Genomic DNA, 22,807 nt, shown 5'->3' on the forward strand with positions numbered 1-22,807 from the left:
AACTACAAAATCAGACTACATAAGGCTGGAAGTTATAGGTCTGTCTTTTCCAAAGACCTGATTTATGCCCACATTTATAGGGGGAACCATAGTATAGGGGATCTCTATGGTTCCTTACAGCTCTCATGGTCAATGATTCTGTGACTCAAAATTCAAATTTTCCAAAAGGAAACCTCAGCACAAAACACTTAAGTTAAAACTAACAGAGTTCCTGCAGTGGCACAGTGGGTTAAGAATCTGACTGTAGTGGCTCAGGCCACTATGGAGATGTGGGTTCAATTCACTGGCCAGGCACAATGGATTAAAAGATCTGGCATTGCCTCAGCTGCGGTATAGGTTTCAGCTGTGGATCAGATTCAATTCCTGGCACAGAAAATTCCACATGCTGCAGGTACAGCCATAAAGTTAAACAAACAAACAACCCCCCAAAAACCAACAGCTCAATTTCAATGTATGAAATATATGGTCATTTACAAAAAAACAAATATAGTTGATTCACAATATTTTGTAACTGAATCACTTTGCTGTAACTGAATCACTTTGCTGTGATTCAGTTACAAAATTTTTTTTTCAGATTATACTCCATTATAGGCTATTACAAACTACTGAATATAATTCTCTGTGCAATACAGTAAATCCTCATTGTTTATCTATTTTATGCATAGTAGTTTGTATTTATTAAACCTATACTCCAAATATGTCCTTCCTCTCTCCCTCTCCCATTTTGGTAACTGTAAGTTTGCTTTCTATGTCTATGAATCTGTTTGTTTTGTATATAATTCATTTGTATTACTTTTTTATTTTAATTTTATTTTATTTTTTATTATTATTTTTTTTTTTGGTCTTTCCTAGGGCTGCACCCATGGCATATGGAGGTTCCCAGGCTAGGGGTCTAATCGGAACTGTAGCCGCTGGCCTACACCACAGCTCACAGCAACGCCAGATCCTTAACGCACTAAGCAAGGCCAGGGATGGAACCTGCAACCTCATGGTTCCTAGTCGGATTCCTTAACCACTGAGCCACGATGGGAACTCCGTGTATGACTTTTTTAAGAACAAGTGATTGAATAATATTCCATTGTATATACATACCAATATATGTCATTTTAAAAAACAAAGCAGAAATATTATAGGAACAAATTTATCACAATTCATTGGAAGAACCAATAATCTTATTTTTCAAGTTTATTTAAATATATAGCCTTTCTTATCCTCTTCTTTCAGCTGTCCCTCACCCTGGGCTCAAATACAAGAAATATTCCAAGGCTAAAAAGTATTGCTGATTATATACCTTGTAATTACTAGATTATTTAAATGAATTAGCTTTCCAATTTATGTAGTCATAATTTATACTGATCCTTCCAAAATTAGTGAGTTTCAAGGTCCTGTAGTATCAATAATGTAATAAGAACCATAAACCTCAATTTATACAATAATACCTCCTGTGAAATTTCAATGGAAAATGAGGAAATTTTTAATATATTCACCCACCTGCATCATTTAGCCACTTCTCCAGAAGTGGCTTTAACTTGCACATGTTCTTAAAGCTGAGGTTCAAGGCTTCAAAACGAGAGATGGTAGTTTGGCTGAAGTCATTTCCATACAGTTTACCCATAGCAAGCCCAACATCGCCCTGCAGAGTAATATAGAGCAGGAGAGGGAAGAGGAAGAGAGAAAGAAAAGACTCATCTCACTAAAGTTTACAGCCTTCACTCCAGGGTGCTACTCCAATAACTGTTCTAGACAAAGAATCAACACATTCCACTTAGTGAGTCCCACAAAATCCACCCCTAAACTAAGCACAATATTGTAGTGAAGACTGTTGGGCCTTGATCATGACAATATTCACAACCGTCCCATAATCTATCTTGAATCTCTTTCTTGCTACCTTTATAATAACTGAGATATCAAATGTTTCCACCAACTCTCAAAAAATAGTGCTGATATTCTACCAAATCCGTTAATTGATGCAACCAGAGTGAGTTATGTAATTTTTAAAAATCAGTTCATCTCTATCACCACAGGGTTAAAACATGTAACTGTCTAGATAAACTTAGGTGTTTCTGAACTAACCAAACTTCCCATAAATCACTTTAAATGCCTCATCCTTTTATTTTATTTTCTTGTAAAGTATTTCTGGAAGCAGTAAAAAAAAAAAAAAAAAAAAAAAAAAAAATCTTTCCACCCTTAGTTTGGATTTCAAAGTTTGTTACAAAAACCAGGTATTCTAAAAAGACTACTTTTGTAACCATTATAGAGACAGAAATTCACAGTAGAGAGGTTTGACCCATTTAGTCAAACCTTTATGGGTACTGGAAACGTGGTAACCTTATAGCAATAGAACAATGATCCCCTGAATATATTACAAAAAAATATCTTTCTCTGTAAGCCTATAACCTTTGAAACGTATACAGTGCTTTTCCTCCATGTGAATCTCTCTTGCTAAAGCTGGAAAAGCCATATTTGAATCATTATTGTATGTATAGGTAATAGAAGCTCATGGAGTGAAAATAATTCATGGTCTTATTTCAATTAGTTTAGGGACGGCAGAAAGGCAACATTTCTGGTCCAAAATACTACATAGCTAATCTTACCAAGGACAGCCAACTCCCATATCCTGGCAACATCCATTTTGAATTAGGATTACCAGAGTCCTTTGATTTCTCTTGCTTAAATTCATCTTTTTTTTTTTTTAATTTACCTTCTTTTATTTTATTTTATTGGCTATGCCCATGGCATGTGGAAGCTCCTGATCCAGGGATTGAACCTGTGCCACAGCAGTGATCCAAGTCACTGCAATGACAATGCCAGATCCTCAACCCACTGCACCACAAGGGAACTCCTATAATCCATCTTTTGGATAGTACAGTACTTATTAGCACCTGATTACGTGGCAGTCAGGGAAATGAAAAAACATTTCTTTTTAAACTCTATTTTCTTACTGGTGAGTTACTTCTGACAAAAAGTTTAAGAAGGGAAATGTTGCAACTAGAAGATAAAATGAGGCACCAAGAGTACTTGAACCCCAGCTGAACTGATCTATATTCTAATCTTTCCCATAGGATAGCCACCAGCCACATATGGCTATTTAAATTTAAATTAATTCAAATCAGATAAATTAAATATTCAGTTCCTCAGAAGCCCTAGCTGCCTTTTAAGTTATTCAATAGTCACATGTAGATAGTAGTAGCTATTGTACTGGACAGCACAATTACATAACAGTTCCATTACCTCAGAAAGTTTTATTGACAGCTCTAAATATACTATTTCAGGAGTTCCTGTCATGGCTCAGAGGAAACAAATCTGACTAGTATCATCCAGGAGGATGCAGGTTCGATCCCTTTCCTCACTCAATGGGTTAAGGATCCGGCATTGCTGTGAGCTATGGTGTAGGTCACAGATACAGCACGGATCTGGCATTGCTGTGGCTGTGGCATAGGCCAGTGGCTACAGCCCTGGTTCGACCCCTAGCCTGGGAACCTCCATATGCTACAGGTGCGGCCCTAAAAAGAAAAAAAAAAAAGAATATACTATTTCACTAGAACAGAAGTGGACTGCTGATTGATTTTGTTCCAATTACAGTAAAACTCAAAGAACCAGGACAGTGTGAGTGAAGTATAAATGTTATCCATTATCTCTATATAAAAATCTATAAATACAGCTATAGATTTTATCTATATCTTTATAAATTCTTCTTTTTTTTTTTTTTTTTTTTTTTTTGCTTTTTCGGACTGCACTTGCAGCATATGGAAATTCTCAGGCTAAGGGCTGAATCAGAGCTGCAGCTGCAGGCCTATGCCATAGCTCACAGTAACACTGGATCCTTAACCCACTGAGCAGGGCCAGGGATCAAACCCGCATCCTCATGGATTCTAGTTGGTTTGTTTCCGCTGAGCCATGACGGGAACTCCCCATATGTATACATTTATTAAACCTTACTTTATTTAATCAATAAATACTAGGTGTCTACTATATGTCAGGCATTAAACTATACTTTGTATATCATTATATTCATGTCTTGGTCACTTTATTTGTTTAGATTATAGCTTCCTATAAAACTAGGTCCAACTAAACCTTGCAACTCTTTGAATATAAGACCTGCTGCAGGAGTCAGATGGCAATAAATGTTTTCTGACATTATAATTGCACAATTCACTAAGAACTATTCACAAACTTCTGTAATGCCTTTCTGTGAAAAGTAACAATGACAACAAACAAAAAATACAATATCTATTCAAAGATCATATTATAATAAGAATAAGAAACAATGCCATAAGTTGGTGGCTGGAAATAAGAGCTGTGCCATCAATTAATTAAAACTGTGGCAATAAACGACAAATCCACTTAACTGAGATTTATAATACAAGTTTACTTCACATTTAAATGATTTCATTGTCTAAAAAGCAACAGGTGCCTCAGTTAATATACTAATTTTTGCTGATTTGATACCAGCTCGGTTTAGTGTTTTTATAACTCACAACCACCCTGGGTTCTCCCTCACAAAAATAAATCTTTGAAGCAGTTAATTCATATCTAATCTGAACTGTATTACTTCCCTTTTATATACATTTTTAAAAGCAATGGAAAAAAGGAACAAAGATTGGATTAGGAAATAATGAATATACTACAGGTGATGGGTGGTGTTAGACACCTCCTAATCATGTACTGACACCAGCAGTAATCCTTTAATAACCAGTTATGTAGTTAGAAAACTACTGTTTAAAACACCTAATAACATGCATATTTACACAGAGAATAGGGCTTTGTTTGTTTCAACCTAATAACTCAAACGTCTAACTTGTCCTCTGTAAGCATATGTATAAATAAATTGGATAAAAAGCAATGCTTAAAAAACTACAATTGAAGTATCTGACTTAAAAACAAAGGTTGATCTTCCCATTCTGCACCACACAGTCAAGGACTGTAAAATGTTGCCACTGCTATGTCAAAATCATTTTGAAAAATAAGGAACAGTTATGCCAAGTAATAGGATAAAACCATAAAGCAGAATACCAGACCATAGGGTAGCTCTTTTGCATAAAAAGGAGAGTGAGAAAGAAAGAGAAACAGCATTGGCAGTGTGCTGGGTCAAATGCCACAGAAAGGCAAACCACACTGGGTAAAAGGTAAGATTTTTAAAAGCCTTAACATCCTTGGCATATCACTCAGGCAACAATCTCCTAGGGAACCTGAGAGTATGCTGCGTTAATAGTCTAAGAACTGAAGCACTGCTGAACATGCCAACCTTACACTTATTTAAGCTTGTAAATTTACCCTCGTCAATTCAGTTGTATCTTTAGCTTTCTTTTTAAAAACATTTCGAATTGTTTAGATGTTTCAGAAGTACCAAAATCTTTCTAATTATAATTTGTTTCTTCACAACTGAAATGCCTCACAAATACACCTGCATTTTCTCCAAAATTACATCTATTTAAAAAAATTATTCTATGTTCCCAATATATAATGAGTTTCTTTGAGCAAAAATAAATTACCAAAGAAATGTAAGGAATAAAAATCTGTTCTTAAAAATGCAGGGATATCATCCCTGATTTTTGATCTTTGAGAGCAGGTGGTACATTACTATACTTTCAACATAAGATAATTTGGATAATACTTAAGCGGTGGCTTAAATTTCAAACAGTAATTATATTCTCTGGAATAAAACCATCCGGTTTTTCCTGATTCCATTAAAATAGCCAATCCAAACTACACTTAAATAATTTTATTTTACCTAATGATCTTACATTATTTTATACAAATGTCCTTCAGCTTAATTCTTTTCCTGCTTTAAAAGTATTATTTGTGGAGTTCCCGTCGTGGCGCAGTGGTTAACGAATCCGACTAGGAACCATGAGGTTGTGGGTTCGGTCCCTGCCCTTGCTCAGTGGGTTAACGATCTGGTGTTGCCGTGAGCTGTGGTGTAGGTTGCAGACGCGGCTCGGATCCCGCGTTGCTGTGGCTCTGGCGTAGGCCGGTGACTACAGCTCCGATTCAACCCCTAGCCTGGGAACCTCCATATGCTGCGGGAGCGGCCCAAGAAATAGCAAAAAGACAAAAAAAAAAAAAAGGTATTATTTGTGACAGGTTAATCAAAGAGTAAGTCAGTGGGAGTGCTTGGAACAAAGAAGTCATACACGCAGATGCCTGTTTAAACTATTAGACTTAATCTACCTTTTAGCCCTCTGCTAGGTGATATTTTAAAAAATTGATTTAGATTTTGACTAATCTAGATTTTTCATCTTCAACAGATTCCTATATGATTGATTAATTAGCCTCAGTTTGTGTCTGTGTCTCCACTAACCCTTCCTCTCTCCCCAAAAAATGGTTTTAAACAAGTCTTCCAAATGTTTCACCTTTCAGGCTACTATAAAAGAAGCTATAATCTTTATTCTTCTCAATCTTACACACACACACACACACACACACACACACACACACATATAGCACAAAGGTCTAGAACCAGATGTTTTTCAAACAACAAAGCTTTCTGTACAGTTATATCATCCCCCAACAGAATCTTTCAACTTCTCATCATTTATTGGTATAATTCTAATATTTCGGAGGCCTGTGTTCTGAGAGAAATCTTAACAATTTTAACCTAATGGTAAATTATACATTTATAAATGAATATATATGATGAAGGTATCAATTTAACAAATGCAGAAGATGGTTAAGAAAAAGTTACAATCTAAAATTAAAAAACAAGGCTGAGGAATATATTGCTCCTTGGAAGTCTCTTTGGACATGGAAAGCAAATATTTGGACCTAGCCAAGGAGGGAAACCTAAGTCAAGGGTGGGTTCATGTTACCTGAGTGAATCCAAGTTTGATTCGTCTTTGTTTAAAGGTCTTGGCAAACTGCTCAAGCTCCTCAAGGTCACTGGGCTCCTCCAAGCTGGGAGTATCAATTCGCTTTGGTGTTGACTGGCTCTGTGGAAGTGTCTGAATTGGGGTTGCTGCTATTGTGCGTGTTGGGGTTGCTGGCTGTTAGAGAAGGAACAGAAGAATAAGAACAAACATATACCAAGATATTTATCTCTGGAAGGCCACGAGTAAACAATTTAAGGAAATGGCTGTATTCAAGAAGAACTATAAAGACCATGTAACATTGTAGAAGTTACAACATAATACCCAATGAGAAAAGCAGAGTGTGATGTTATGTACACTATAATTATAGTTAAGGTTAAACATGTAAATCTATGGAAAAGACTTGAATATACAAATATGAAATCCATTATTTTTGGATTTTCAAATGGTCTGAATACATGCATCTTAACTAAGCCTTTTAATAAATCAGTCTTAATTTTTAAGAATCTATTTTATAAGTATGCCTCTTAAACTGTAAGTTTCAAAACAGCAGGGACCATATCTGTCTTATCATTATCATATCTCCTACTTGTAACACAATATTATAAAAAATATTATGAGATTATTGAAACTATTTTAAGGGGGAACAGTAAATCATTTATAGTTTAAATAACTTAATAGCTTCATTTCTATCTGTTCAAATTTTCTTTCATAGATTTTTTATGTTGTTTTTAATTTGTTGCACTGAATTTATTTAATCTCACATATATTTCTCGCAAATTATAATTTTCAAATTTTTCAGTAATAAGGTGACATTCCACAGATCAGAGTAATTTTTACAATATGATTAAGACATTGGAATGGACCATATGGGACAAAATCAAAGCAGTAAACTTTTAAAATTTAACTGAGATATGACTGACATACAAAAAAAGTTGTACATATTTATTAATGTATACAACGTGATGACCCCGAGTGTAAGTAAATACCTATGAATACATATTCTCACCATATACAATTCCCTAAATTTATCCTTACTTCTGGAAGTTTTCTTCCTCTGTCATCTACATTCTTAACCTTAACTGTAATTACGGTAACCTGATTTTATACTCTGCTTTTCTCTCTTAAAATTATGTCTTAATTTTTTTCCTATGGGGTTTCAGTCATCACAATTATCATTTTCAAAGGCTGACTGAAAGGGCAATAGTTTACTTAACAATTTCTTCATTGCTAGACACTTTTTCCGTTGTTTCAATTAACATAGGTAACACTACAATCAAAAACTGTGCATATAGTTGTTTTTTCCACCTTTGTTATTAGTTGTTTGAGATAAACTCACAAAGGATTTTCTGTAACTGGATAAAGAGAATACCAGAAACAATTTCATGGCTTCTGGTACATGCTACTAGTTCTAACTATACAATGCTCTCCACAGGATTTGTATCAGCAGTTTTTAAAAATGTTTTGCTAATTCAGTGAGTAAATTGTACTTTGCTGTTTTGCCCTAATTCATATTTCTTTTATTACTTAAAATTTTAAGTAATTCTCTCATTACTTAAAAGCCAGAAATTTCCCACATGTCAATTATTATCTGTACTTCCTTTCATGTGAATTGGACTTACATCCATACCCATTTATATATTAACGATATAATATATAAATCTCATTCTTATCCTTAAAGAGATCATCAAATGTTACAAATTAAGCCTTTGCCTGCTGTATTAATACAAATAATTTTCCCAAACTGCTTTTTTCCTTTTATTTTCGTGTACATGAGTTTTAAATTATCATTTGGATAAACACTTTTTTTTCCCTTTCTAATATCTTTATGTTTTAAATCTTAGAAGACTTTGACTTATTTGTAACTTGGATAAAATTCCTTTTAATACTTCTATGTATTTTTAAATATGCAATTATTTAAATCCATTTAAAGTTTTTTTTAGGACATGAGGGTATAATCTATCTTTTTTTTTTTTTAAATCACACAGATACAAGGCTACTCTGTTTTACTCACAGGCCCTGAGTAGAACCTGACCTTCTGAGTACTCTCTAGTGGGAAATGCTGCTCTAATTCTGCACTGTAACTGCTCAGTTAACCCTTCCTGTGAGCAGAAATCTAGGTGAGAGATTGTAGGACAGGACTACAGATGGAGCCTATGGTTATGTGCTTTTTTCTTATAATTTAAATGGGTCAGGTCCCTAACTCTGACCTCATTAGTAATGTATTCTCTCCAACTGAACTAACTGGCCTTGAAAACTACACAATAGGAATTATACAGGCCTACAGTTGGGGTAAGCTCCTCTCTATCATAGTGCTTTGATGAAGTCAACAAAGTTCATCTCTATGGTCTGTCGACCCTGAGAAATTTTACCTGACCATCTGGAGGAGCCACACTGCACCAACCATATTAGAGTCCTTTGTGGTTGTAAATTCCCATTGAAACTGTGATAGGTAGAGATGAGTCTCAACTATCAGATTGTTACTTCATTTCCAGGCTTGAAGTGCCCTGTTCTCAAATAATAAAGGACTAAAAATACTTTGGGTACCTTTTGGTGGGGTGGTTACAGATAAGTTACCCCAACTCCAGAAATCTCAGGCTGGACTGGGCCAGATCTAGAAATAGTAGAGTAAAATTCAGTGAGCAGGAGTCAGAATGAAGCTACAACAGCCCTGCCACTGTGTACAAAGCTTGTAGGCCAGGAAGGAATTGCTGGTATAGGCTTTTTTCAACCTCATTTTTATATTCAGCTTATTCACAATTAAATGCACTATTTAAAAGTGTACAGTTTGATATGTTCTGACAACTATATATACAACTATATATATCATCATGTAACTGCTTACCACAATTAAGACAGAGGAAATTTCCATCACTCCCAAAAGTTGCCTTGCGCCCTTTGCTGTCATACCCAACCCTAGCCCCAATCCCCTGGCAACCACAGATATGGTTTCTGTCCCCATAGTTTTGTCTGTTGTAAAATGCCATGTTAATTGAATCATGCACTACACAGTCTTTAATGTTTGGCTTCTTTTGCTTAACATAATGCTTATGAATTTCAAACATGATGCTGAATGTATCAGAAGTACATTTCTTTCTATGGCTGAGTGGCATTCCACATATAGATAAGCCAAAATTTATGTTATCTATTTACCAGCTGATGGATGTTTTTTCAGTTGTTTCCACTTTGGGGTGATTACAAATAAAACTGCTGTGAACATTCATACACAGATCTTTGTGTGGACAAATGCATTCATTTCTAGGAGTAGAACTGCTGAGTCATAAATATACATGCATGTATATTTAACGTCATAAGAAACTGCCAAGCTGTTTTCCAAAGTGTCTGTACCAATTTGCAACCCCACCAGCAACATATATGAATTGTAATTGCTTTACATTTTTACCAACACTTGGCATTACTATAGTTTTTAAAATTTTGCCCATTCTAGTGGTGTATAGTGATACGTCATTTGCATTTCCTGATGACTAATAATTGTGAGCATCTTTTCATAAGCTTATTAAGTATTTATGTGCCTTCTTTGGTGAAATATCTTTAAATATTTTGCATATACCTCTTTTTTAAAAAATCAGGTCATCTCATTGTGTTGTATGAGTTCCTTATATATTCTAGTTAGAAGTCTTTTATTAGATATAAGTTTTTAAAACATTTTCTTCCAGTTTGTAGCTTTTCTTTTTATTCTTTCAACAGAAGCTTCTAATTTTTATTTATTTATTTATTTGTCCTTTTTGCCATTTCTAGGGCCGCTTCCGCAGCATATGGAGATTCCCAGGCTAGGGGTCGAATTGGAGCCATAGCCACTGGCCTACGCCAGAGCCACAGCAACGCGGAATCTGAGCCGCGTCTGTGACCTACACCACAGCTCACCGGCAACGCCGGATCGTTAACCCACTGAGCAAGGCCAGGGATCGAACCTGCAACCTCATGGTTCCTAGTCGGATTCGTTAACCACTGCACTATCACGGGAACTCCCTAATTTTTATGAAATTAAATTTATCATTTTTTTCTTTTATGATTAGTGTTTCTGTGTCCCACTTAAGAAATCATTACCTCACCCAAGGACATGAAGATTTTTTCCCCTAGGTTTTCTTGCAGAAGTTTAGATCTGCAGCCCCTTTCAAATTAATCTTTGTATATCATTGTGAAATAGGGAGTAAGGTTCTTTTTTTTTTTTTTTTTGGCCTATGGGTATCCAATTGTTTCAACACCCGAAACAAGGCTTTCCTTTTCCCAATGAAATCCTTTGGCACCTTTATGGAAAATCAGTTGGCTCTATATGTGTAGATCTGTCTACTGACTTCTGTCCTGCTCCATTTCTATTCAAATGCCATTATTACACTGTCTTCATTACTCTAGTTTTATAATAAATCGACATTAGGTAGTCCTTCAACTTTCTTACTTTTCAAAACTGGCTATTCTATGTTCTCTACAATTCTGTACAAATGTTAGAAACACCATGCAAATTTCTACGAAGAAAGTCTGTAGATATTAACTGGATTGTATTGAATTTATAGATCAATTTGGAAAGAATTCACATTTTAACAAAGTCTTCATGAACATATTCTACCTGTCCATTTACTAAAATCTTTTTCAATTTCACTCAGCAAGATATTGTAGTTTTCAACATATAGTTCTTATAAATGTTTTGTTAAAGTTGGAGTTCCCATTGTGGCTCAGTAGTAACAAACCCGACAAGGTAAGCATGAGGACGAGGGTTCAATCCCTGGCCTTGCTCAGTGGGTTAAGGACCTAGCATTGCTGTGAGCTGTGGTGTAAGTCTCAGATGTGGCTTGGATCTGGTGTTGCTGTGGCTGTGGTATAAGCCGGTGGCTATAGTTCCGATTCGACCCCTAGTCTGGGAACCTCCACATGCTGCAGGTACAGCCCTAAAAAGACAAAGAAAAAAAAAAGGGTTTGTTAAATTTATCCCTAATTACTGTAAATATTTTTCTTTTTAATTTCAAGTTCCAAATGACTTTTATATAAATTTTTTTTAATTTATTTTTTTATTTTTTGTCTTTTTGCCATTTCTTGGGCTGCTCCCACGGCATATGGAGGTTCCCAGGCTAGGGGCCTAATCGGAGCCATAGCCACCAGCCTACGCCAGAGCCACAGCAACGCGGGATCCGAGCCGCGTCTGCGACCTACACCACAGCTCAGGGCAACGCCGGATCTTTAACCCACTGAGCAAGGGCAGGGACCGAACCCGCAACCTCATGGTTCCTAGTCGGATTCGTTAACCACTGCGCCACCACGAGAACTCCTATATAAATTTTTATATATTGACTCTGTATCCTACCTACTTGCTAAATTCACTTATTAATTCTAACAACTCTTTTGCAGATTCTTTTGGATTTTCTACATAGACATCATGTCATCTATCAATTAAGACAGTTTTACTGCTTCCTTTCTAATCTATATGTGTTCTTTCTTTTTCTTGCTTTATTGCACTGCTAGGCCCTCCAGGGCAATGCTGAATAAAATTAACAGTGGACATCCCTCTGTCTTGTTTCTGATCTTGGGAGAAAACATCAGTCTTTACAATGTTTTTTTTTTGGTAGATGCCTTTGAGCAGGTTGGGAAAGTTACCTTCTATTCCTAGAAGAGTTTTTATCACAAACAGTTGCTGAATTTCGTCAAATCTGTTAGGTTGGTATTAAAGTGATAACTTCCATGATTATGGACAAAGACAATCAGGATCAGCCTGTTAATCATCTAATTTACAGATGAGGAAATGGAGGTCCAGAGAGGCAAAATGACATGCTTAAAGTCACAGCTAGGTAAGAAACAGAACTAGGTGTAAAGCTTAAACCTGTGATTTTCCTACAGTTAAAGCCTCTCGCAGAAATTAGCTAAAGCAACATTTGAAACTTGAGACAGAATAAAACACAGATAAGAATGTCTTTGCAGTTTTCTAAGAGCGAAGGGCAACAGTGGGTTTTAACTGAAGCTCTAGGTGTCTAGTTCAAGTGGTAATCTCTACTGCCAAATATGCAGGGGAGGGTGGTCAAACAGCAAGAACTCATTTCTCAAATGGCACTAACACACAGGTATTCTTTATGAACACATAAGAAAACAGGGACTCCTTAAAGATTTTCAAAGACTACATCAATTTGGTAGCACTGCTTTACAAAGTTGATAAGGCTAACTTTGAAATTTTGGTGACTTTTGAAAACTATTTGAATTATTTTTATTAGGGGGTTGTGGTTTTAAATTAAACAAAGCCCCAAAGTGTCTCAAGACAACAGAATAAGAGAGAGCAACCCTCATGGAAGAAAACTGACCTGGGAGGTGAGGGTGATGCTTGGCTGCGACTGTAGGAGGTTGGCTTGGCTTTGCTGAGGTAGTTGCGTTAAAAGATTTTGCGCTTGCAGGAGACCTGTGAAAACAAATGTGTTATGTCAAACATTAAATAGCACTCTGAACATACGGAAAAAGAAAATAAAGTGAAGTGAAAATTTCCAACTGATCTTCTGATTGTCTTAATGGCCTTAAAACTCTTAATGTCTTAAATTTCATGCCTGAAATTCAGTCGTGTTAATAAATACAACTTAGGCAAGAAGATATGGAACATTAAACTAAAACTGGTGTATGTCTTTAGCGTAACCTGAATAATCTCTCTGGCCAATTCTTTATTTTAGCGAGGAATGGACAAGAGTGAAGAACTATTCTAAATGGAAGAAGCCTGAAATTCCAAAAAAACCTCAACTTCTTAACCCAGAATCCATTAGAAACTGCTAGTATATGCAGAAAATTATTTAGTTCATGAAAGGAGCAGGCTATCCTATCTGTTAAGTGGAATAGGTATTTATACAACAAAAAGTTTTAGAATGAATGATCAAGAAGAAAAAAACATAAAGAATAGAAATAAGGAGGAATCAGTAGAGATGCACTAATGTGCCTTGAGTTGAAGACTTAATACTCATATCCTCTATAATGATTCCATTAACCAATCCTACAATCATGACTGAATTTTATATAGAAGTTACACAACAATATTTAGCACTAAAAAGCTTTGAAGATGTTTTACATAACTCACAAAATCTGCACAATTTCTAATATAACACCCTCTCTTTCTTAAACTTTAGAATAAAACAAACGATTGTTAGAGGCATATATTTTCTTCTTCTTCTTTTTTTTTTTGTCTTTTTGTCCTTTTTAGGGCTGCACCCGTGGCATATGGAGGGTCCCAGGCTGGTGGTCTAATTAGACCTGTAGCCGCTAGCCTACGCCACAGCCACAGCAACACCAGATATGAGCTGTGTCTGTGACTTATACCACACAGCTCAAGGCAATGCCAGATCCTTAACCCACTGAGTCAGGCCAGGGATCAAACCTGCAATCTCATGATTCCTAGTCAGATTCGTTTCCACGGCACCACGGACAGGAACTCCCAGAGGCATATATGCATTTCAATGCTCAGTCCACATTCTTTGAATACATTCCCATGAAAAACTATCAAAACGCTGAAAAGAAATTTATCCAACGTATGCTCAGCATGTGAGTGAAAGATTTAATTCAGACTTCTGGCCAAACTCCTGGTCCTCCTTAATGATTAAATACATGAAAGGCAGTGAGGATGACCTTCACTAATGAGGTATGCATGACAAAAGAAACATTTTTCCTCAAAATGAATATTGAGCTTAAAGTTAAATAAAACTGAATGAAAACATTGTTCCAATGGACAGCTTCTAGGTCAAATTGAGAGTAGTCAGCATGTGTGTCACATAGATGGAGAGCCTTGGTGTACCACTAAGAAGCTCTAAGGAGGTGCTCACCCTGCTGGCCCTGGGGCGTCTGTGAGATGATAAACTGTGCTGGTTGCAGGTTGGTGGTTGGATGTACCAACACAAACTGTTGCAGGTTGAGATTCTGCTGTTGTAGTTGTTGCAGTTGTTGCAGATCCTAAAAAATTAGGATTAAGACATGGATTGAAGATTCTGAAACAAAACCTTGCTTAATCTTAAGGTTCCCAGATGGTGAATTCTATTATACAAATAAAGAAGAGTCAATATTTTACATTCTAACTCCCAATCAGGATGTGCTGTGGGTATGCTCATAAAGTCTGTGAAGAAACCTGGAGCTGCTACAAGGACTTCCTATTCTGTGGGGATGTATTGGGTTGTGACTTATGCTATACATAATTTTCAATAGTTATTTAAAATTCCCTCAGAACAAATGGTTATGGTTCTGTTTTTAACATGCAGAGACCAAAATGAGAGTTTTTTTTTTGTCTTTGTAGTGTCACACCCGAGGCATATGGAAGTTCCCAGACGAGAGGGTGAATCACAGCTGCACCTGCTGGCCTACACCACAGCTACAGCAACGCCAGATCCAAGCCATGTCTATGACCTACACCACAGCTCATGGCAGCGTTGGATTCTTAATCCACTGAGTGAGGCCAGGGATTGAAACTGAGTTCTCATGCATAGTACTTGGGTTCATTACCACTGGGCCTCAAAAGAAACTCCTAGAAAGAGTTTTTAAAGTCAAGGGAGGGAGTTCCTGTTGTAGTTCAGCAGTAACAAACTCAACTAGTATCCATGAGGATGTGGGTTCGATCCCCTGGCCCCAGCGGGTTGAGGCTCTGGCGTTGCCATGAGCTGTGGTATAGGTCACAGACACAGCTCAGATTCCATGTTGCTGTGGTGTAGGCTGGCAACTAACAGCTCCAATTGGACCCCTAGCCTGGGAACTTTCATATGCCAAGGGTGTGGACCTAAAAAGACAAAAATAAATAAATAAAAAATCAAGTGAGAAAAGAATATGTTGACTTTTTAAGTGTTTGAGTTTTCTCTTGTTAAGTAAAAACTGAGAGGGCTATGTCTAATTTGCATCAATAAACCAAAAGATCTATAATGATTCATGAAATTTGGCACCAGCCTAACCCAACTGAGAAATCAGTGTAAGAAATTTATTTAAAAAATAGCTATCCATATAAAAATCTGATCTACAACATATTAACCTTGCTTATATTGGCTAAGTATTTGAGAATTTTCAATGTGCTTTCATGTATATTATGTTATTAGAATAACATCAACATAGAGCCTTGAAGCTTAGGCTCTAAAAAAGTATTTATTTGGTGATGGAAAAAGCAGCCAAAATAAAAACATTATCTGATAATTATTGGATATAATAGTCATAAAGATTAGTCTGACATCTATTCTGTACTCTTATAGTTAATTGGTTTTTTTGTGATATTTACTCAAATTCTAATTCTTATTTAAGTCCATTTCTGAGCCTCCTCTGTTGGGGGACAAGATAGACTTGTTTATCAATAGACTCATAATAAATATATATTTTTGTGTTCCCTTTCACCCTCCTTTCTTTTTATGTGTATGTGTGTGTGTGTGTATATATATATATATATATTTTTTTTTTTTTTTTTTTTTTTCGGGCTACAGCCACGGCATATAGAAGTTCCCAAGCTAGGGGTGTGACCAGTGCTTCAGCTGTCAGCCTATACCATAGCCACAGCCACAGCCACACCAGATCTGAGCTATGTCTGTGACCTACACCACAGCTCATGGTAATGCTGGATCCTTAACCCACTAAACAAGGTCAGGGATCAAACTCGAAACCTCATGGATGCTAGTCAGATTCATTTCTGCTGAGCCACAATGGGAACAACTCCTTTGCATATTTTTACTGAAATGACTACTTATACTGTTTTCCCCTCCTTGAGATAAAGGAATTCATGTACCTTTCCTCTTTGGTAGAACTGTCTATGCCTCTTAAGTAAATTTTTATTATCTCTGGATACTTTGCCCTAAAAGGTGAAAATAAAAGCCAAACAACACTCTAACGCAGTTCTACACAAAGCTAATTACTCTGTAGCAGAGAGATGACTGGCAGTCTCTCTCACACATGGGTGGCAACATTCACTGCAGAACACATGAAAGAACCCATGCTTGCTGTAATTAACTAATTAAAATAAATACAGTAATCCCCTGCTTCAGAAATACGCCGGCTAATTATTCAAGAATTGTCACTTAATATAAACAGTTATTCAAATAATCAGTTATGTATTTATAATATTAACTAAGCAAACAAATGTATTATTTCTAGTCCACTGATAAAGAAGGCTACACCACTTACCTCGCCCATCTAGAGCTTCTCAGGCCTGGAAGCTAATAATCAGAAAGTGAGTTTAATCCTAAAGAAAGTCTGCCACTCTATTCCTCCCTTCCCGTGCTGGCTATGAGTGTTACTTACCTGTGCGATCTGTATGGGCTGAGAGAGCGGGATCTGCGTCATGGGAGTGGCGGCGGAGGCTGAGATGGTGGCCCCAGCAGCACTGTGCTGTTGGCTGGCGGAATGCTGCTGCACTGCCGCAGCCAGCAGCTGTGCCTGTGCCTGTGCCTGCTGTAGTAATAACTGTTGCTGGGCTGGTGTCAAAGTCAGCTAAACAAAATCAGGACAAAACAGTTGGAACAGGTTGAAGGCGACGGCCCTAGCGCAATACTCAAGTGGTATTAAACTTTAGCTACCCAACTTCACATGGTTAGCATGAAGCCAAAACATTCACTGCTGATCAAACTAACACTACTAGAAGGACATTTAAATTAAAATGATGGTTCTCAGTCCGGACTTAATCATTCAAGCCTGTTCAAGGCCCTAGAGTTCAGGCAAAAAAGTAATTAACTAGTGAGCAAGAAAAAAAAGGAATCAATGCTGACAGGATATGAAAAGAAATTTACACCCAACAGAACAGCAAGTGATTAGTCAGACGAATGAGGAACAAGGACGCTGAATCTGACCAGGAAAGAACTGATAAGGCCCAGCTGCTTCCCATTAGCATGAATCCCTGCCATATTCCATCATTTTCATTATGTCCTAAGATATGACTAAAGAATATGAGGTCCATTCGTTTCTTTTCCAGGTCTCCCTACAGTCCCCTCCCCAACAGTCTTTTCTGTTATTCAAAGCACTGGGTCTCTGCAACTTTACATCCTCTTTCCAACACATTATCTCTGTGAAACAGGTGGTGACAGCCGCTCTCTTTACATGCAAATGAATCCTAATGCCCAAGTTTAAATTTAATAGAAGCCCCTGCCAGGAGAACCTGGAATCCCAAGTGTCTCTTACTATTATAAACACTAGTCACTCAAAATAAAACCCAAACAGGGAAATAGGAAAAGTATTTGGAGATTTAAAGTTGCTTTCACAATGTAACTTATTGCAAACACACTTAAAATGATAAGTGTTCTATCTTCTTTCTGGTGACATAGTCTGATCAAACCAAGAAGGAATATTCTGAAGTACATGTACAGTCACTTAGTCATTTAATGGTATAAACGTCTTTCAAAAAGGGTCCAACAAAATATGTATATCAGAGACACAAGAATCAAAGACAAATCATTCAAAAACCCGATACCCTTCAAGATATATGTTTATAAATATTTCATACGACATATAAACATGTAATAACCTCTACTGATGGGATTTTGTAAACAATTTTGCAACAATTCTTAAAAGAGACTTCCACTGCCAAAACAAGGAAATACAAAATTTCGTGGGTTGTTGTGATGTGAACTGAATAACAATAACTCTTCCTTACCACTCTTCTTGACTCCCCTCAAAATATAATTTAATGGACAAACTTTTGACATTATTCTGAATCATGACTAAGAGAAAAAGAGAGTTGAAAACTTAAAAGCTTAATATATCAGCATAAGTCAAATTACTCCCAATAAAAACAGATGACATTTATTGAATGCTATGACATGACATGCCAAGCACTCTTCCCTGAGTTTTACATATGTTATTACTCTTAATCTTTATAACCATACTGTGAGATAAGTATTATTAACATCTCCATTTAACTGAAGGTAAACTGAGGCAAAGGGAGATAAAGTAATTAGTCCATACAGGAAATTGCAAAGCCAGGATTTAAGACCAGAGGATTCATTTAGAACACTATATAGTAACTTAACATGTTTTTCTTTTGTAGGTACTAATCCATTCTTTAACTTCTACTCTGCAGTGATGTTATAACTCCAAACTGATAACTACAATTTAATTACTGTAACTCTCTCAACCATGGGATCATGACTCCATTGCATGATGAAGCAACAGTTGAAATATGGGTTTAAAAATGTCCTTAGATTACCCAGAGCATCTGCAATGGTAAGAAAAAACACCCTATGATAAAGATAGTTCCTTTTTCAGAGTTGCTTACACTGTGGAAAGTTCCGTTAAAAGACATCATAGAGCCAGGCATAGTCATATTACTGGCTGCTACAGCCAACAGTTCTAATCAGATATTGGCCAATGACAGTTCTGACATGGAGAAAGCTTATTACACTTCTCTCAGTGAAAACTTACCCCAGTTATCTGTCCTCCAGCCAACATAAGCTGGGTCTGGGGGATGGCAGCCTGCACTGAAGGCTGCTGAGAAGGCTGGCTTGGCTGCTGTGAATCCCCAGATTCTTCATTAGATTTAGACTGAGGTGTGGTAGGGAGGAAGAAAAGATTTCAAATAATTGATTTTAAAAAAATTACTCAAAATTCCATATTTTAAGAATTATCTATAACATAGACTTGTTTAATCATGAGTTTCCTGGTTTTACTCATTTCCTTTCTTATAAATCTTTGTATTTTCCTAATTTTACATATTAAGTTTCAGACTTTTTGTTCCAGTGCCAGCAAAGTTGGAGTTATAAGTTTTAAGATGAAAAAATAATTTGGTCCTTTACAAGTCAAGAGAATTTTTTACAAACCCAAATTCTCAACTCTGGAAATAAGGAGGAAGGGGAAGAGCACATTCAACCTGTCCTTAATTAGACCCTCCATCCCAACATTTTGACATGGGTCTGGTGGTCAGTCTAAAACTTCATTATACACCATCTCAGAAATTGATTACTTGACCCACAGAACTTTTCACCTAATGTTTTAAAGAACCATAGATTTAGCATCTTCCATCAAGTAATACAGCTGAGAGGGAAAATGCTGCAGTCAAGGGGGAAAGGGAAAGAGAGCACGCTTCAGAAAGGGACACTGAGAGAAAATTTTATGGTAATTAAAATTGGTTATGCAGAGCATTAAAATTCTGCATAGATTTGCATATTTCCCACCACCTGTTTTGGGGACTGCAGCAAGGCTAATTAACATAAAGGCTCTGATTAATTCTGCCAGTCATTGTGAGATAATTACAGTGCAGGACTGTAAACACTCCGCACTGGAGATACAGCCTGTTTGCCAACATCTCTCTAAGGGATGAAAGTTTACCATGGCAACCAAGGCAATTTTCCACCTCCTCTCCCTCAGAAAGGAAGGTCACATTATCTCCTTTTCTTTTCTCTTCTTGTCTCCCTGTATTACTAGGTCCATATTCCACTGGGTTTCATGGAATGCTCAACCCAAGGTCTTTAGTCATTAACAATGCTGAAATCAACCTTCCAGAATACTGTTTTTCCCTCCTGACTGTGAGTTACCTAAACACTATCATGAAAGGAAGCAGCAGGTTGAATGAAGTATTATGGAGTAATACATGATACTTGAACTTTGCATGTGTTGCTATATGGTTCATAGAAGCTAAGCACCCAGATTTAAGTTTTGTCTTTAAAATTTTGACTCTAAGAAGCCCATTAATGTCTATAAATAGGTTAAATTACAATCCTTAGAATCATAACATTTTAGTGCAGAGATGAACCTGGCAATCTTCTAAACTTTGCAGTTGCCCCCCTTGGTATCCACAGAGGATTAGTCCCAGGACCCCATGGACACCAAAATCTGTGGAGGCTCAAGTCCCTTACAGTCAGTCCTCTGTACTGGCACAGTGGAACTTTGGGATAAGAAGGGTGGACTGTATAACAAAAAATGAGCCCCAGGAGGATAAGTGGCTTACCAAAGCTCATACATCTAGTTAGTGGCAGGATGATCAAACTTAAGACCTCTCTCATTCCAGTGCTCTTTTCTCTACTATAATGTTTCTCCAAGATATGAATGATAAATAAAAAGATATTTGGAAACAAAAGGACACAAAGTATTCAGCTTTATGTTTTGGCATGTGTTATGACTATACAACTTGGAAACATTTTTACTGAACTTATATATAAAACTTTGAAAGTAGGCTTTTTGTTCATCTTTGGACATTCACAGTGGCATAATATAAAACTGATTTCCATTAAGGGCTATGATTATCACTGTTTGAATCTTCATGAGATTCAGTAATAAAAAAGTCATTATAAGTATTCCTATTACATGCTCATTACAGAAAATTAGAAAAATATGGAAAAAATTAATAGAAAAATTGATCCATAGTCCAATGTCCCAGCTTACCTGTACATTTAATGACTGAGCAGCAGCCTGTAAACTTGTTCCAGCGAGCTGGACCTATAAATAAAATAATCAGGGACGTTCTAGTCTAATACTGTTGACATTCATCATCAGAGGTTGTCATCAACAAACCTCTATTAAGTGTATGTCTTACTAAGTTAGAACCAAGAATACAAAGTTTATTTTATGGAGTTAAAACTTTATGAGCAAACTCTTGGCACCTCCATCTCCTACCAGAAAATGCTGTTAAAAAATTCCTTTCTTGAAGGTATTTTCCCACACTACATTGGCATCAGCAGGTATGCCACACTTCTATTAGACATTCCTTATATAACACTGTTTGTATATATAAGAGACTTAAGATTCTAAAAATTTAGTTCCTTTTTCACACAGTGTCAAAGAACACACAGGAATATATATACATAATAAATAATATATGCATTATATGTTATATATGATATATGCATTATATAATATTTTCATCATTATAAACAAACAGAATTCTCTAATTTCAAAATTTCCATGTACAGACAAATGAAAAATCTCATATATATACTCACACCTCTACAGTCAAGTCCTTAAAACACTTATCATCATACTAAAAAATCCTAGCTGAAATAGAAAATCTGTCCTATAAACTACACATGAAAAATTTTCAAAATAATTAATTGATTCAGGCAAGGGTCACTAATGGATGCCCCAGAATGAGTGAACTTTGAGAAATAACATGATATTTACATATTCTCACCTATCTTTCCATAGATATTTATTAATTACAAAGGGTAAGGGTAAAACAGTGGGAAAACCTGGAAGAAAAGTGATCACAGTTAAAGTCACCCGTATTGAGACATGGGCCTTTTACTATGATGCACTAGGGACACTAACAGCAAAAGTGTCAACTAAGTCTCACTCTAATAGATATAATTGTTGCCTACACAGTATCCCTTTAAGTTGGTGAACAAATAAATGGGCTTTAGAAAAGCTTTCTAATATTTCACCTGTTTTCAAGTAGAGGAGGTTCTTTTACAGTTTAAGTAGTCTGAAAACATATTTTGATTAAAAAAAAACTAGGGTAGTATTACATATATTCAGTTCACAGTAACAATGTGTCATAAGTAATCTTGGAGTTTTTATGTCCATATGTGCTTTTCATTGAACCACTACCACTAATACCATCACGCACTACCATCACTAGAGTCACTACCACCAACATCGCTGGCCAATACATTTTGAATACTAAATTGGTTCTAGGGTTTACCTGAGGTAGACTAAGCTGTGCCAAGTACTGTTCTAACATATAACTGTGAACATAAATCAAGGGGTTGAGACACTCTGATAATCTAACTTCCAAATGTTTTCATTGTTTCACTTTCCATTTTCAACCAGCTCCCAAATCCCCAAACTCTTAAGGAGTCAATGTTTGATTTTTATATTCCCTTTCCCTCTACATTAGAGCTAACATGTAGATGAATAGAATCTATAGTCTGTTTTAGACTCAGGAAAAATTCTCATAATATAGGGTAATAAAGTTGAGACAAATCTTTCTGAACCCCCAACTAGGGGGTTCCCAGTCAAGCAAAAGCTCTGAGTAGTTGCCCAAATCAAAATGACCTCAAACTATTTTAAAAAAGGGATTTGAGCTGTGAGCTCAGAGCGTACACTGCAGGTCTCAGGCAATGGGGGGTATGGTTATTTTGGATGAC

At 36.4% G+C, this 22,807-nt stretch overlaps 2 protein-coding genes and 1 long non-coding RNA gene across 11 annotated transcripts in view; 1 reads left to right on the plus strand and 2 right to left on the minus strand.

Moving 5' to 3' along the window:
- Positions 1–22,807, minus strand: part of RCSD1 (RCSD domain containing 1) — a 501,912-nt gene that overhangs the window by 298,758 nt on the left and 180,347 nt on the right. The gene's annotated exons all lie outside the window — the stretch shown is intronic.
- POU2F1 (POU class 2 homeobox 1) overlaps positions 1–22,807 on the minus strand; it is a 180,200-nt gene that overhangs the window by 26,970 nt on the left and 130,423 nt on the right. For all 6 annotated transcript variants that reach the window (NM_214264.1, XM_005663132.4, XM_005663134.4 and 3 more), the window contains 7 exon segments: positions 1,492–1,633; positions 6,810–6,983; positions 13,109–13,203; positions 14,603–14,729; positions 17,040–17,228; positions 19,152–19,271; positions 21,108–21,161. In NM_214264.1, the coding sequence (NP_999429.1) occupies positions 1,492–1,633; positions 6,810–6,983; positions 13,109–13,203; positions 14,603–14,729; positions 17,040–17,228; positions 19,152–19,271; positions 21,108–21,161 (901 nt within the window).
- Positions 791–6,822, plus strand: LOC146403919 (uncharacterized). Its single transcript, XR_014843929.1, has 2 exons — positions 791–875; positions 3,496–6,822. It is a non-coding gene; the product is annotated as an uncharacterized LOC146403919 (long non-coding RNA).

This window comes from Sus scrofa, chromosome 4 (assembly GCF_054392235.1).
Source record: "Sus scrofa isolate SSC_HxYL_T2T_F1_AM1 chromosome 4, Sscrofa_HxYL_maternal_Yorkshire_Landrace_v2.0, whole genome shotgun sequence".
NCBI lineage: Eukaryota > Metazoa > Chordata > Mammalia > Artiodactyla > Suidae > Sus > Sus scrofa.